At 35.0% G+C, this 14,711-nt stretch overlaps 1 protein-coding gene across 12 annotated transcripts in view; it reads left to right on the top strand.

The window, feature by feature from the left end:
• chl1a (cell adhesion molecule L1-like a) overlaps positions 1-14,711 on the top strand; it is a 133,546-nt gene that overhangs the window by 76,180 nt on the left and 42,655 nt on the right. For all 12 annotated transcript variants that reach the window (XM_036136428.1, XM_036136430.1, XM_021322008.2 and 9 more), the window contains exons 9-16: positions 7-188; positions 275-409; positions 1,149-1,289; positions 3,091-3,202; positions 3,976-4,139; positions 4,762-4,927; positions 6,292-6,416; positions 6,520-6,621. In XM_036136428.1, coding sequence (XP_035992321.1) covers positions 7-188; positions 275-409; positions 1,149-1,289; positions 3,091-3,202; positions 3,976-4,139; positions 4,762-4,927; positions 6,292-6,416; positions 6,520-6,621 — 1,127 coding nt within the window. The remainder of the gene's footprint in view (positions 1-6; positions 189-274; positions 410-1,148; positions 1,290-3,090; positions 3,203-3,975; positions 4,140-4,761; positions 4,928-6,291; positions 6,417-6,519; positions 6,622-14,711) is intronic.

The raw sequence follows: 14,711 nt of genomic DNA, 5'->3' as shown, positions 1-14,711 counted from the left end.
TTGCAGTCCCATTCCCAGTGTAACATGGATGAAAATGGGAGAAACTATGCCTGATCGGATAATCCTGGACAGCTTTCAAAAGAAGCTGACCATCCCTGCTGTGGACGAAAAGGATCAGGGGACGTACATGTGTATGGCAGAAAACCCGGCCGGAAAGATTGCCCATTACTTTTACGTGACAGTGGAAGGTTAGTGTTTCCTGACAGAAGCAACGACACAGAGACGGCATTTGTTTTTGCTGAAACAAACATAGCTTCTTCTTAACGTCTTCCAGAGCCACCGGCATGGCTTACAGAGCCTCCTCAGAGCCAGCTGACTGTGATCGGATCAGAAGTTCGCATTGAGTGCTCGGTGACTGGAAAACCAACCCCGGCCATAACATGGAGAAAAAATGGAGAAATATTCCGAGGTACGAAACGATGATTGTGGCTGCGGTCTTGTAGTTCTATTGACCCACGCATTAATGCGTCCTTTAAACCACGTGACCTGGAGTTCATAATGTCACTGTTTTAGTAAGTGTCGTATACGGTTATTTAGGCAGACTTTAATATGCAAAAGCATACTGAATGTATGTGTACACTGAAACTATCAGACTCACTTAGATGACTAGCTTCCTTACATCTTGTTAAGGGGGAATCAGTTTTAATTTCTAAATGGAGAATGTATGTGTATTTAAGGTCTGAAAGAAAGAGTGACACATAAGATGGTTGATTTTATAAGCTAATATTTTAAAAAGCTAGACATGAACTATTAAGTCGCTTTGATTGAATCATGTAGAAAAGCAAATAGGCAAAATAAATGCTTATTTACAAAAACTATTTTTAAGTTGTACGAGTTTGTCTGCATTCTCTAATTGATTACTTCACATTCTACAATTCAAAATATGCAGTCAGATGTTTCTTAATAATAAAAGCTACAACACTTTAATCAGAAACTCACTTCAACCCCCCAAGTTTATCACTGAACAGGGTTTTCTTGATGATTACAGCAAATTTTGTAATGAAATATTTTTTTTTATTCTGTTGTTAAAAGACATACTTTTGTACAAAGAAACCATTAGAGAAAATAAACTAAAACGCTTAAGATTTTCTTCTGAAAAACTAATTTTCCCTTTGGCCCTGATGGCTTTGACATTCTGTTGTTGTCAGATGACAGAGTGAACAACAGACAAGTGGTTGATGACACTGTGATACTTCACAAGGCCGGGCCAGAGGACAGTGGTGTCTATCAGTGCGAGGCCTCCAACCAGCATGGCAGTGTTCTCGCCAACATTAACGTCTTAGTCATGGGTGAGTAAGATCACAGGATTTCAACCGTGCGCAGTCTGCCAGGTCACTTGGTGCAAACACGGTGACACAGAAGCCTCTTCATCACTTCCATCTGAATGGGCAAACTTTGTGTGAAGAGATTGTTTCATTAGATCAGTTCTCCCTAAATTTGCCTTTATTGGATGTGGGCCCCTCCACTGTTTGCCATGTCGTAACCTTGCAGTTCTGGTTAACTTCCCAGGTACAAAATGGTGCTGTCTTCTGCGGGATGATTTGTACTGACAATATTTTAAGTTGTACATGTCAGGTGGATTTTTCAAAACAAAGATTCCAAAAAAATGTCTCTAATGTAATCATAGTCTGCTGTAAGGATATGTGGTTAGATAAGATATGATAATATATAGCTTTTGTAATCTCCATGGGAGAAATTCAGTTTACTTTGTAGCACAAAGGAATATACACAAAGAACAGAACATATATATATGTTCTGTTCTTTGTGTTCTTTATATATATATATATATATACATACCTCTCAACTTTTGACGATTGTTGAGAGTGAGATTGTTGACGGGGGGGGGGGGGGGGGGGGGTGTTGTTCGATTCAAGACGGTCTCTATTTTACACGGACTTTAATAACACATGCCGACTTACCATTTATTTCGCACAATATGTATGTATGTATATATTATATATATCTTATATATAATATATAATATCTATATATCTCATAATATATATGTGTGTATATATATGTGTGTATATATATATATATATAGATATATATATATATATATATATATAATCCACTTATTTACACTATTTAATTAATGATAATTATTATCAACCACAAAGATGTATGATACGATGTCAGAACTAGTCTCTTTCAATATGGTGCTGTGGAATTGTGAAACCTGCTGGCTGATGGCACAAATGACCCTCCAAAGAGCTTTGAGGCTTGGGGCTGGATAAGTCTGTGGCTGAAGGAGCTCCTAAACAACCTCTGCTCAGCATAGAGAGGATGAGAGTGGTTGTCCATGATGGCTTGTAGCTTCCCTCTCATCCTCTTCTCAGTCACTGCCTCCACACTCTGCAGTTCAATCCCTACCACCTAGCTGGCCATCGTAACCCAGTTTGCTGGCACCAAAAGTCCAGATGTCACCTTCCCAGCACGTCCCAGCAAAGAAGACAACACCGGCCACTGCAGACTGCTAGAACATCTGCAGCAGCCTGGTGCACACATGGAAGGACCTGACCAACACACACATCATTAGACAAAACCTCGACTTGTTCCATGTATGCTCAAGCTAGCATTAGCAATGCTAGCTGCTAGAAGTAGCTAGAAAACAAGATTTCCAAAACCACCCTGGACCTTTATCTCAAAGGTTGAGGAATTGTTTATGATCTATTAATTGCTTTGTTTTTTTTGTCCTGAGGCCAATACTTCTAGAGACATTTAATGTAATGAGTTCATTCAGTACTCAAAATTTCTGTTTTTGTTTATTGGTGACTGAAAGCTATTATATTAAATGTTCCTTTGCCAATATCTGACTTAATGCTAGTGCTTGTAAAATGACAACACTGAAAAATCAAAGTTATAGTTTTCTTCTATAGAAACATACATGGTGCTATTATTATATGTTACTCTGCATTGTACACAACCCTCTAATTTTACTTCGTGAGACCCTTTTTTTTCCAATTGTTCAGCTCTACAGAAGAGAGTCAAGTATAAGGCAGGGATTCATAACAGAGGCTCTGCCTATTCTGCTATTTATAGCTTCACATTTAAGCCACTGCAATCTCACTTTGCTCAATGTGGTTTTAGATATGGCACCTCTCATGCTGACAAAGGACTACCGAGAGTATGCAGTGATAGAAGGAGGGGACATTATCATGAACTGCAGCGTTTTCAGCTCTCCTCCATCCAGCATCTCTTGGTAAGTAGGGTGGAATTTGCCAAGCTTCACACAGGGATCAATTTGATCTATCCTTTTGGTGTTAAAATAAAAAAAAAGCTTATACATCCCTTTGATTTATGACGTTGAAACAGACTAAATCAAAGCTTAAACATTAAAAAAAATAATCCTATTCTCCTTTGAGTATATATGTTTTACAGTCTATTGCAAAAACATCTGTTAAGCTTCTGTTAAAATGGATCTCACTGAATTCTGTTAATTGTATTTATCTCTAACCTGCCAGTGTATTTGCGCGTATCTTTAGAACGGTCTTAACACAACTGCATTTGATTTAACTTCTTCCTTTATTTGGTTATTTATCTGGGACCTTCTACAGAAAACATTGAGCTGAGTAAGCACGGGTGCACTGTACCAGGCTAGAACTTTTTTCAGCTAATTTATATCTGCATTCTCTGGGGCAGGTACAAGAAAAAGAGAATGAAATAAATGAAAAGCAATTAAAGGGATACAAAGAAGACTACAAAACACACAAAATATCAGATTTAAATGTCTATCTCATAATATATGAGGAGAATAAAATTAAACAAATAAATCATACCAGTGCCTATTCAATGCCTTTACGGCCTCATATAGGGAAGTGTTTCTTTTTTAGATACTACACTGTTTCCTGAAGAAAGACCTTACACCCAACATTTAAATTTTCAACATTGCATTCAATTTTAAATAAACAAATATAAATAAAGTAAATGTTTTTAGTTTTTTTCAATTGATATTTTCAAAATCCTTCCTTCTAGGACCAAAGAGGGGACAGTTATTGAAGGAGAACGGTTTCATGTTCTTGAGAATGGGCAATTCTTGAAAATCATCGGCACGGAAAAAGGTGATAGTGGGAAATATGGCTGCACTGCCAGTAACACGGAAGGCATGTCCAGTCTTACAGCTCTGCTGGATGTGAAAGGTATGTCAGCAAAATCGTTACATTCATCTTTAGTCATCATAGTCATACTAAATAAAGTGAAATACACTGTCTAAAGTTATCATCTCATTTCTGGTTTGATTAGTAAATACCTTTTAAAATACTTACAGTGTGTTCTAACATGCTTAAATGTTAAATTAATCTGGAAAGTACAGAGTTCTGCAGATCATATGTATCTTATTTGAATAAAAAAAGTTGCCTGTTTACCATCTGGATTTAAAGAAAATATGTGTGTTGTAGTTAAATATGATTTTTAAAACAAGGACGTTTTCTTCTTCCAGGTTTTGATAATGATGTGTGTACTGAAAAGAAAAAAAACGGCCAAAATGATCTCAGTTTAATCTTAATCTGTTATTGAAGTTACAAAATTATGCTGCATAAATGATGACGTCATGAAAAAGAATTGGAAAAATCTCATTTTCAGTTACGCAAAGTGATCCACAATTGATCGTTCATTCCACCAGTAACCAAAAGAGTTGCTGTGAGACGTATTTATACTGTGAAATAAGTTGGCAAATGTCTATTTCTCTGTCTGTACTTTAACTGCACAGGTCGACACCCTTTTTTTTTGACGTCTCTCTCTGAAATTATGCTTTGTCTTCAGACCCAACAAAAATCGTGGCTCCACCTCAGGATGTGCAGATCATCAGTGGGACGTTGGCCCGGTTGATGTGCCGGACAGAATACGATAGAAGTCTGCAGGACACCTTTGAGGTAATCTGGAGGAAGGATGGGCAGGAGATCCTTCATTCTCCAGAGGAAAGTTCCAGGTAACTGCCTGCGCTTTGATAGTGTTTGTGTTGGTGCTTTTGCTGAGCCTCTGAGTAATTTGTTCCGCATGTTTGATGTTAATGAAATGGTGTGCAAAACAGAAAAGTAAAATAAGCTTTGTGAGTCCTGATCAAAGGCATCTCACACACAAAGCATTTTACTGCTCTTCTGTATTCTTAATTAAATTATTGCTCATCTTAGCCAGGGACTTGATGCAGCATCAGCTAGACATATTGGGGATATGTACAAACCATTAAAAGGATTGGATCTTTTATTGCAGTAGCATAATTAAATACTTAAATAATGCAACCATTAATTTAAGTACATTTATTCAGTTAAAGAATAAAATACAGGAGACAGCCTACAGCATAGGCCACATACCTAGGGTGCCACTTGCTGCAGGAGGCTGCTGGACAACTTAAAAAAGAAAGAAAATAAAAAGCATTAAATTAAATAAATGTGCAGACTTGTCTGGCGCCCTTACCCCGTACTTTTCATGGAAAATAAAATATATGAACAGCAACCCCCCCCCCCTGCCCTATTGTTCCTCATTTTAATGGACCTCCTGCTAAAATTTAATCCACTCAACAGACGCACCACAATCAGCTAATCCAACATAAGCAGGTAAATAAATGTTTAAAGGAGCATTCTGTTTAAAGTTTAAAACTCATATATATATTTTTTTCTCTCCCATACATGTCCTTACAATTGACTCCATTAGCCAGTTCATGAGAGAGTGATTCAGGCCGAATCCTCAGGCCATGCGCGTGGGTATGATGCGCTGCGTGCCCCTGTTCACCTGGGCACATCGTTGAGTCTTGATGCATTAGTGAGAGACCACGGCCTAACTTCTATATTTACAGCTTTCTTACCTCGGAAGACATTACGCCTTAATAATGTAAATTAGTATAAAGCATACATTTAAAAAGGGATTCAGTTACATTTAGAGTACTACTTATCATCCCAACAGTGACTTTGTTCATAACTATTATTTCTAAAGATGGGATTTTTCCCCACTGAAAGAAAATGACAAATAAACGTACCCTAATTAAAGGTTTTCAAAATCCTTTAATGTGAGGTTATATTACTGACAGAAATTATCCATTCATTTTAAGTCTGGTATAGATATCATTATTATGGATGCCAATGACATGATGATGATGTATTTTATTTGGTTATCAGTCATTAGTCAAGCTTTTTAATCAGCTGCTTCCCATACTTAACTAAAATAAATATGCCTAGACTGAATATGATTTACATTTTGATTACTACTGTAAAATAAGCCTTTGAGTGACTGACATTTATTGGGGAAGATCTTCTGAACATTTCTTCTACGCTATAACAAATGTTCTCATCTGTGCAGACACATTAGGGAAGGTGACCTGCTGCAGATCATGAACGTGAACCTCAGTGATCAGGGAATGTATACTTGCATTGCACGAACAAGTCTCGATGAGGATAATGCTACTGGCTTTCTAACTGTATTGGGTATGATTCCATATGTTGGTCTGCATCACAGTGAAATTCCTTAAATGTTTTTTGTTAAACTATAATCTCAGTTGTATGTGCGTATTTCCCTGCTTATTGACAGATGTCCCCGATGCTCCTATGAGTTTAAAGATATCTGATCAGGACTCAAGGAATGTGACTCTGTCCTGGACACCGGGGAGTGATCACAACAGCTCTGTGACAGGTAAGAGTTTCAACAGAATGAATGAAGCAGATCATCTGAAGTCGAGTTCAGGGGAAGGAGTGGGAGTATTGCTGAATAATTTATTACCGAGCAACATTTTACCCAGAGATCATCAGCAGCTGCCTTACTTTTTCTATTCTGTTTGATGTTGCATTTTAGGCCACATAATGATGTAATCAATAAATAATCATGGTACATTTAGACTTTGTAAATATTTTGCCATCATGAAAGGATTATGAACGGATCCTAATTTTTATATATATATATATATATATATATATATATATATATATATATATATATATATATATATATATATATATATATATATATATATATATACGTATCGCATCTCGTCTCAAGACACCTTAAAAAGACAAATTCAATTGAATCATACAGACAGATTCTGAGTCTAGTAACATATATTCCAATTCCAAATTGGCCATAGTTATGGAACAATGCTGTCCAGTTCAATTTCATATTCAAATTGATTAGAAAGTTTTCAATCAAAGATAACCCTGTTTTTTTTGCATGAGTCACATAATTCACTGCTGGACAAGCATGTAGCATTAATAGAATGTCACTTGCATTGCATAGACTTTGCACTGAGTAAGCATGTACGGAGAAAATCAGCATTTAGACCATATTCCTTACTCCAAACATATTCCTAACCACAAATAGGAAGCAAAGCGCTTTCTAAGTCCTCCAAAAGTAATAACAAAAGATGCTTTATAGCAGGAGCACATATGCATATTTCACACTTGAGCACACTGACTGAGAACCCATCTGTTGCGTAGAGCAAAAATAATAATAAAAAAACACTTTAAATAATGAAGTATCTACACTGTCATTCATGTATTTATATTGCTTTTTTTTTACACTTTTCACTGTACTAGTGCCTTGTGAATATTGTTAATTATATAATCTTTTTGCATTTTATTGTTCATAAAATTTAGTTTTCATGCTCCACGCTTGTGTAAAGAATTTTTTTAGAAAGCATAATATTTCTTTCAAATCCACAACTGGTGGCGGTTCTTGCTTGAATGTCTCCTTAAACAAACATGTCCTTCTGCCACCCTACACACAATCAATTGTACATCCCCTAACAAAGCATATTCTGCAGAACAACCTTTTATTATGATAGTTATCAAAAAAATATCCCCTTGTAGACTGTTGTTGCAAATTTTAAAGCGGTAAAGGTGGCTTTTATATTACAATCAATGTTTCAGAGTTTTCAACAAGGGTTGAATTGGAAGTGCTTTGTTGCCATCTAGCAATCAGTTATCCAGGTTTATTCCTAAATTAGCAGATGTGCTTCTAGAGGTCTGGTTTTAAGCATTACCTATTGCGCGTGACATACCGAAAAGAATAATCTCGTCTTAATTTAACTACAATCACATTTTTTTGGTATAACTGCAAATAATTATGTAAATAAACTATGGCAGTAGAGACAAGAATATGCTGCGTATATCTATCTATCTATCTATCTATCTATCTATCTATCTATCTATCTATCTATCTATCTATCTATCTATCTATCTATCTATCTATCTATCTATCTATCTATCTATCTATCTATCTATCTATCTATCTGGTAACTAAGAATTTACGCTATCTATGAGGTAAGTAAGAATTTCCGCTCTCTGTGAGGTAACTAAGAATTTCCGCTATCTATGAGGTAACTAAGAATTTACTCTATCTATGAGGTAACTTAGAATTTACTCTATCTATGAGGTAACTAAGAATTTCCGCTATCTATGAGGTAAGTAAGAATTTCCGCTCTCTGTGAGGTAAGTAAGAATATCCGCTCTCTGTGAGGTAAGTAAGAATTTCCGCTATCTATGAGGTAACTAAGAATTTCCGCTATCTTTGAGGTAACTAAGAATATGCACAATCTATGAGGTAACTAAGAATTTCCGTTATCTATGAGGTAACTAAGAATTTCCGCTATCTATAAGGTAACTAAGAATTTCCGCTATCTATGCAATAACTAAGAATTTCTGCTATGAGGTAACTAAGAATTTCTGCTATATATGAGGTAACTAAGAATTTCTGCTATCTATGAGGTAACTAAGAATTTACGCTGTCTGTGAGGTAACTAAGAATTTCCTCTATCTATGAGGTAAAAAAGAATTTCCGCTATCTATGAGGTAACTAAGAATTTACGCTATCTATGAGGTAACTAAGAATTTACGCTATGAGGTAACTAAGAATTTACGCTATATGTGAGATAACTAAGAATTTCCACTATCTTAGAGGTAACTAAGAATTTCCGCTATCTTAGAGGTAACTAAGAATATGCACAATCTATGAGGTAACTTAGAAATTCTGCTCTCTATGAGGTAACTAAGAATTTACACTATCTATGAGGTAAGTAAGAATTTCCGCTCTCTGTGAGGTAACTTATAATTTCTGCTATCTATAAGGTAACTAAGAATTTCTGCTATATATGAGGTAACTAAGAATTTACGCTATCTATGAGGTAACTAAGAATTTCCGCTATCTATGAAATAACTAAAAATTTCCGTTATCTGTGAGGTAACTAAGAATTTCCGCTGTCTGTGAGGTAACTAAGAATTTCCTCTATCTATGAGGTAAAAAAGAATTTCCACTATCTATGAGGTAACTAAGAATGTATGCTATCTATGAGGTAACTAAGAATTTACGCTAACTATGAGGTAACTAAGAATTTCCGCTATATGTGAGGTAACTAAGAATTTCCGCTATCTTTGAGGTAACTAAGAATATACACACTCTATGAGGTAATTTCTGCTATTTATGAAATATTTAACAATTTACGCTATCTGTGAGGTAACTAAGAATTTACGCTATCTGTGAGGTAACTAAGAATTTCTGCTATCTATGAGGTAACTAAGAATTTACGCTATCTGTGAGGTAACTAAGACTTTACGCTATCTGTGAGGTAACTAAGAATTTACGCTATCTATGAGGTAACTTAGAATTTCTGCTCTCTATGAGGTAACTAAGAATTTACGCTATCTATGAGGTAACTAAGAATTTCTGCTATCTATGAGGTAACTAAGAATTTACGCTATCTATGAGGTAACTAAGAATTTCCGCTCTCTGTGAGGTAACTAAGAATTTCCGCTATCTATGAGGTAACTTAGAAATTCTGCTATCTATGAGGTAACTAAGAATTTACGCTATCTATGAGGTAACTAAGAATTTCCGCTCTCTGTGAGGTAACTAAGAATTTCCGCTATCTATGAGGTAACTTAGAATTTCTGCTTTCTATGAGGTAACTAAGAATTTACGCTATCTGAGAGGTAACTAAGAATTTTCCCTATCTATGAGGTAACTAAGAATATACTCTATCTATGAGGTAACTTAGAATTTACTCTATCTATGAGGTAACTAAGAATTTACGCTATCTATGAGGTAACTAAGAATTTATTCTATCTATGAGGTAACTTAGAATTTACTCTATCTATGAAGTAACTAAGAATTTCCGCTCTCTGTGAGGTAACTAAGAATTTCTGCTGTCTATGAGGTAACTAAGAATTTACTATATCTGTGAGGTAACTAAGAATTTACGCTATCTATCAGGTAACTTAGAATTTCTGCTCTCTATGAGGTACCTAAGAATTTACGCTATCTGTGAGGTAACTAATAATTTCTGCTGTCTGTGAAACAACTAAGAAATTCCGCTATCTATGAGTTAACTAAGACTTTCCACTATCTATGAGATAACTAAGAATTTCCGCTATCTATGAGGTAACTAAGAATTTCTGCAATTTATGAAATATTTAACAATTTACGCTATCTATGAGGTAACTAAGAATTTACGCTATCTGTGAGGTAACTAAGACTTTACGCTATCTGTGAGGTAACTAAGAATTTACGCTATCTATGAGGTAACTTAGAATTTCCGCTATCAGGTAACTAAGAATTTCTGCTATTTATGAAATAATTAACAATTTACGCTATCTATGAGTTAACTAAGAATTTACGCCATCTATGAGGTAACTAAGAATTTACGCTAACTATGAGGTAACTAAGAATTTCCGCTATATGTGAGGTAACTAAGAATTTCCGCTATCTTTGAGGTAACTAAGAATATACACACTCTATGAGGTAATTTCTGCTATTTATGAAATATTTAACAATTTACGCTATCTGTGAGGTAACTAAGAATTTACGCTATCTATGAGGTAACTAAGAATTTCTGCTATCTATGAGGTAACTAAGAATTTACGGTATCTGTGAGGTAACTAAGAATTTCTGCTGTCTGTGAAACAACTAAGAAATTCCGCTATCTATGAGGTAACTAAGAATTTACGCAAGGGGTGGCTAATTCCGCTATCTATGAGGTAACTAAGAATTTCTGCTATCTATGAGGTAACTAAGAATTTACGCAATCTATGAGGTAACTAAGAATTTCCGCTCTCTGTGAGGTAACTAAGAATTTCCGCTAACTATGAGGTAACTTAGAAATTCTGCTATCTATGAGGTAACTAAGAATTTACGCTATCTATGAGGTAAGTAAGAATTTCCGCTCTCTGTGAGGTAACTAAGAATTTCCGCTATCTATGAGGTAACTAAGAATTTACTCTATCTATGAGGTAACTTACAATTTACTCTATCTATGAGGTAACTTACAATTTACGCTATCTATGAGTTAACTAAGAATTTACGCCATCTATGAGGTAACTAAGAATTTACGCTATCTATGAGGTAACTAAGAATCTCCGCTATCTATGAGGTAACTAAGAATATGCACTATCTATGAAGTACTTAAGAATTTCCTCTATCTATGAGGTAACTAAGAATTTCTGCTATCTATTAGGTAACTAAGAATTTACGCTATCTGTGAGGTAACTAAGACTTTAGGCTATCTGTGAGGTAACTAAGAATTTACGCTATCTATGAGGTAACTTAGAATTTCTGCTCTCTATGAAGTAACTAAGAATTTCCGCTATATGTGAGGTAACTAAGAATTTCTGCTGTCTGTGAAACAACTAAGAAATTCCGCTATCTATGAGGTAACTAAGAATTTACGCCATCTACGAGGTAACTAAGAATTTACGCTATCTGTGAGGTAACTAAGAATTTACGCTATCTATGAGGTAACTAAGAATTTCTGCTCTCCTTGAGGTAACTAAGAATTTACGATATCTGTGAGGTAACTAAGAATTTACGCTATCTATGAGGCAACTTAGAATTTACGCTCTCTATGAGGTAACTTAGAATTTCTGCTCTCTATGAGGTAACTAAGAATTTACGGTATCTATGAGGTAACTAAGAATTTCCGCTATCTATGAGGTAACTTAGAAATTCTGCTATCTATGAGGTAACTAAGAATTTACGCTATCTATGAGGTAAGTAAGAATTTCCGCTCTCTGTGAGGTAACTAAGAATTTCCGCTATCTATGAGGTAACTAAGAATTTACTCTATCTATGAGGTAACTTAGAATTTACTCTATCTATGAGGTAACTAAGAATTTACGCTATCTATGAGGTAACTAAGAATTTATTCTATCTATGAGGTAACTTAGAATTTACTCTATCTATGAAGTAACTAAGAATTTCCGCTCTCTGTGAGGTAACTAAGAATTTATGCTGTCTATGAGGTAACTAAGAATTTACTCTATCTATGAGGTAACTAAGAATTTACGCTATCTATGAGGTAACTAAGAATTTCCGCTATCTATGAGGTAACTAAGAATTTACTCTATCTATGAGGTAACTTACAATTTACTCTATCTATGAGGTAACTAAGAATTTACGCTATCTATGAGGTAACTAAGAATTTATTCTATCTATGAGGTAACGTAGAATTTACTCTATCTATGAAGTAACTAAGAATTTCCGCTCTCTGTGAGGTAACTAAGAATTTCTGCTGTCTATGAGGTAACTAAGAATTTACTATATCTGTGAGGTAACTTAGAATTTACGCTATCTATCAGGTAACTTAGAATTTCTGCTGTCTATGAGGTAACTAAGAATTTACGCTATCTGTGAGGTAACTAAGAATTTCTGCTGTCTGTGAAACAACTAAGAAATTCCGCTATCTATGAGTTAACTAAGACTTTCCACTATCTATGAGATAACTAAGAATTTCCGCTACCTATGAGGTAACTAAGAGTTTCTGCAATTTATGAAATATTTAACAATTTACGCTATCTATGAGGTAACTAAGAATTTACGCTATCTGTGAGGTAACTAAGACTTTACGCTATCTGTGAGGTAACTAAGCATTTACGCTATCTATGAGGTAACTTAGAATTTCCGCTATCAGGTAACTAAGAATTTCTGCTATTTATGAAATAATTAACAATTTACGCTATCTATGAGTTAACTAAGAATTTACGCCATCTATGAGGTAACTAAGAATTTACGCTATCTATGAGGTAACTAAGAATCTCCGCTATCTATGAGGTAACTAAGAATATGCACTATCTATGAAGTACTTAAGAATTTCCTCTATCTATGAGGTAACTAAGAATTTCTGCTATCTATTAGGTAACTAAGAATTTACGCTATCTGTGAGGTAACTAAGACTTTACGCTATCTGTGAGGTAACTAAGAATTTACGATATCTGTGAGGTAACTAAGAATTTACGCTATCTATGAGGTAACTTAGAATTTACGCTCCTATGAGGTAACTTAGAATTTCTGCTCTCTATGAGGTAACTAAGAATTTACGCTATCTATGAGGTAACTAAGAATTTCCGCTATCTATGAGGTAACTTAGAAATTCTGCTATCTATGAGGTAACTAAGAATTTACGCTATCTATGAGGTAAGTAAGAATTTCCGCTCTCTGTGAGGTAACTAAGAATTTCCGCTATCTATGAGGTAACTAAGAATTTACGCTATCTATGAGGTAACTAAGAATTTCTGCTCTCTCTGAGGTAACTAAGAATTTACGATATCTGTGAGGTAACTAAGAATTTACGCTATCTATGAGGTAACTTAGAATTTACTCTATCTATGAAGTAACTAAGAATTTCCGCTCTCTGTGAGGTAACTAAGAATTTCTGCTGTCTATGAGGTAACTAAGAATTTACTATATCTGTGAGGTAACTAAGAATTTACGCTATCTATCAGGTAACTTAGAATTTCTGCTCTCTATGAGGTACCTAAGAATTTACGCTATCTGTGAGGTAACTAAGAATTTACGCTATCTGTGAGGTAACTAAGAATTTCTGCTGTCTGTGAAACAACTAAGAAATTCCGCTATCTATGAGTTAACTAAGACTTTCCACTATCTATGAGATAACTAAGAATTTCCGCTATCTATGAGGTAACTAAGAATTTACGCTATCTGTGAGGTAACTAAGACTTTACGCTATCTGTGAGGTAACTAAGCATTTACGCTATCTATGAGGTAACTTAGAATTTCCGCTATCAGGTAACTAAGAATTTCTGCTATTTATGAAATAATTAACAATTTACGCTATCTATGAGTTAACTAAGAATTTACGCCATCTATGAGGTAACTAAGAATTTACGCTATCTATGAGGTAACTAAGAATCTCCGCTATCTATGAGGTAACTAAGAATATGCACTATCTATGAAGTACTTAAGAATTTCCTCTATCTATGAGGTAACTAAGAATTTCTGCTATCTATTAGGTAACTAAGAATTTACGCTATCTGTGAGGTAACTAAGACTTTACGCTATCTGTGAGGTAACTAAGAATTTACGCTATCTATGAGGTAACTTAGAATTTCTGCTCTCTATGAAGTAACTAAGAATTTCCGCTATATGTGAGGTAACTAAGAATTTCTGCTGTCTGTGAAACAACTAAGAAATTCCGCTAACTATGAGGTAACTAAGAATTTACGCCATCTATGAGGTAACTAAGAATTTACGCTATCTGTGAGGTAACTAAGAATTTACGCTATCTATGAGGTAACTAAGAATTTCTGCTCTCTATGAGGTAACTAAGAATTTACGATATCTGTGAGGTAACTAAGAATTTACGCTATCTATGAGGCAACTTAGAATTTACGCTCTCTATGAGGTAACTTAGAATTTCTGCTCTCTATGAGGTAACTAAGAATTTACGCTATCTGTGAGGTAACTAAGAATTTACGCTATCAATGAGGTAACTAAGAATTTCT

The sequence above is a fragment of the Fundulus heteroclitus genome, chromosome 1 (genome assembly GCF_011125445.2).
Source record: "Fundulus heteroclitus isolate FHET01 chromosome 1, MU-UCD_Fhet_4.1, whole genome shotgun sequence".
In the NCBI taxonomy this organism is placed as follows: Eukaryota; Metazoa; Chordata; class Actinopteri; order Cyprinodontiformes; family Fundulidae; genus Fundulus; species Fundulus heteroclitus.
Note: the sequence above shows the minus strand (reverse complement) of the source record. Positions and strands in the feature narration are given on the sequence as shown.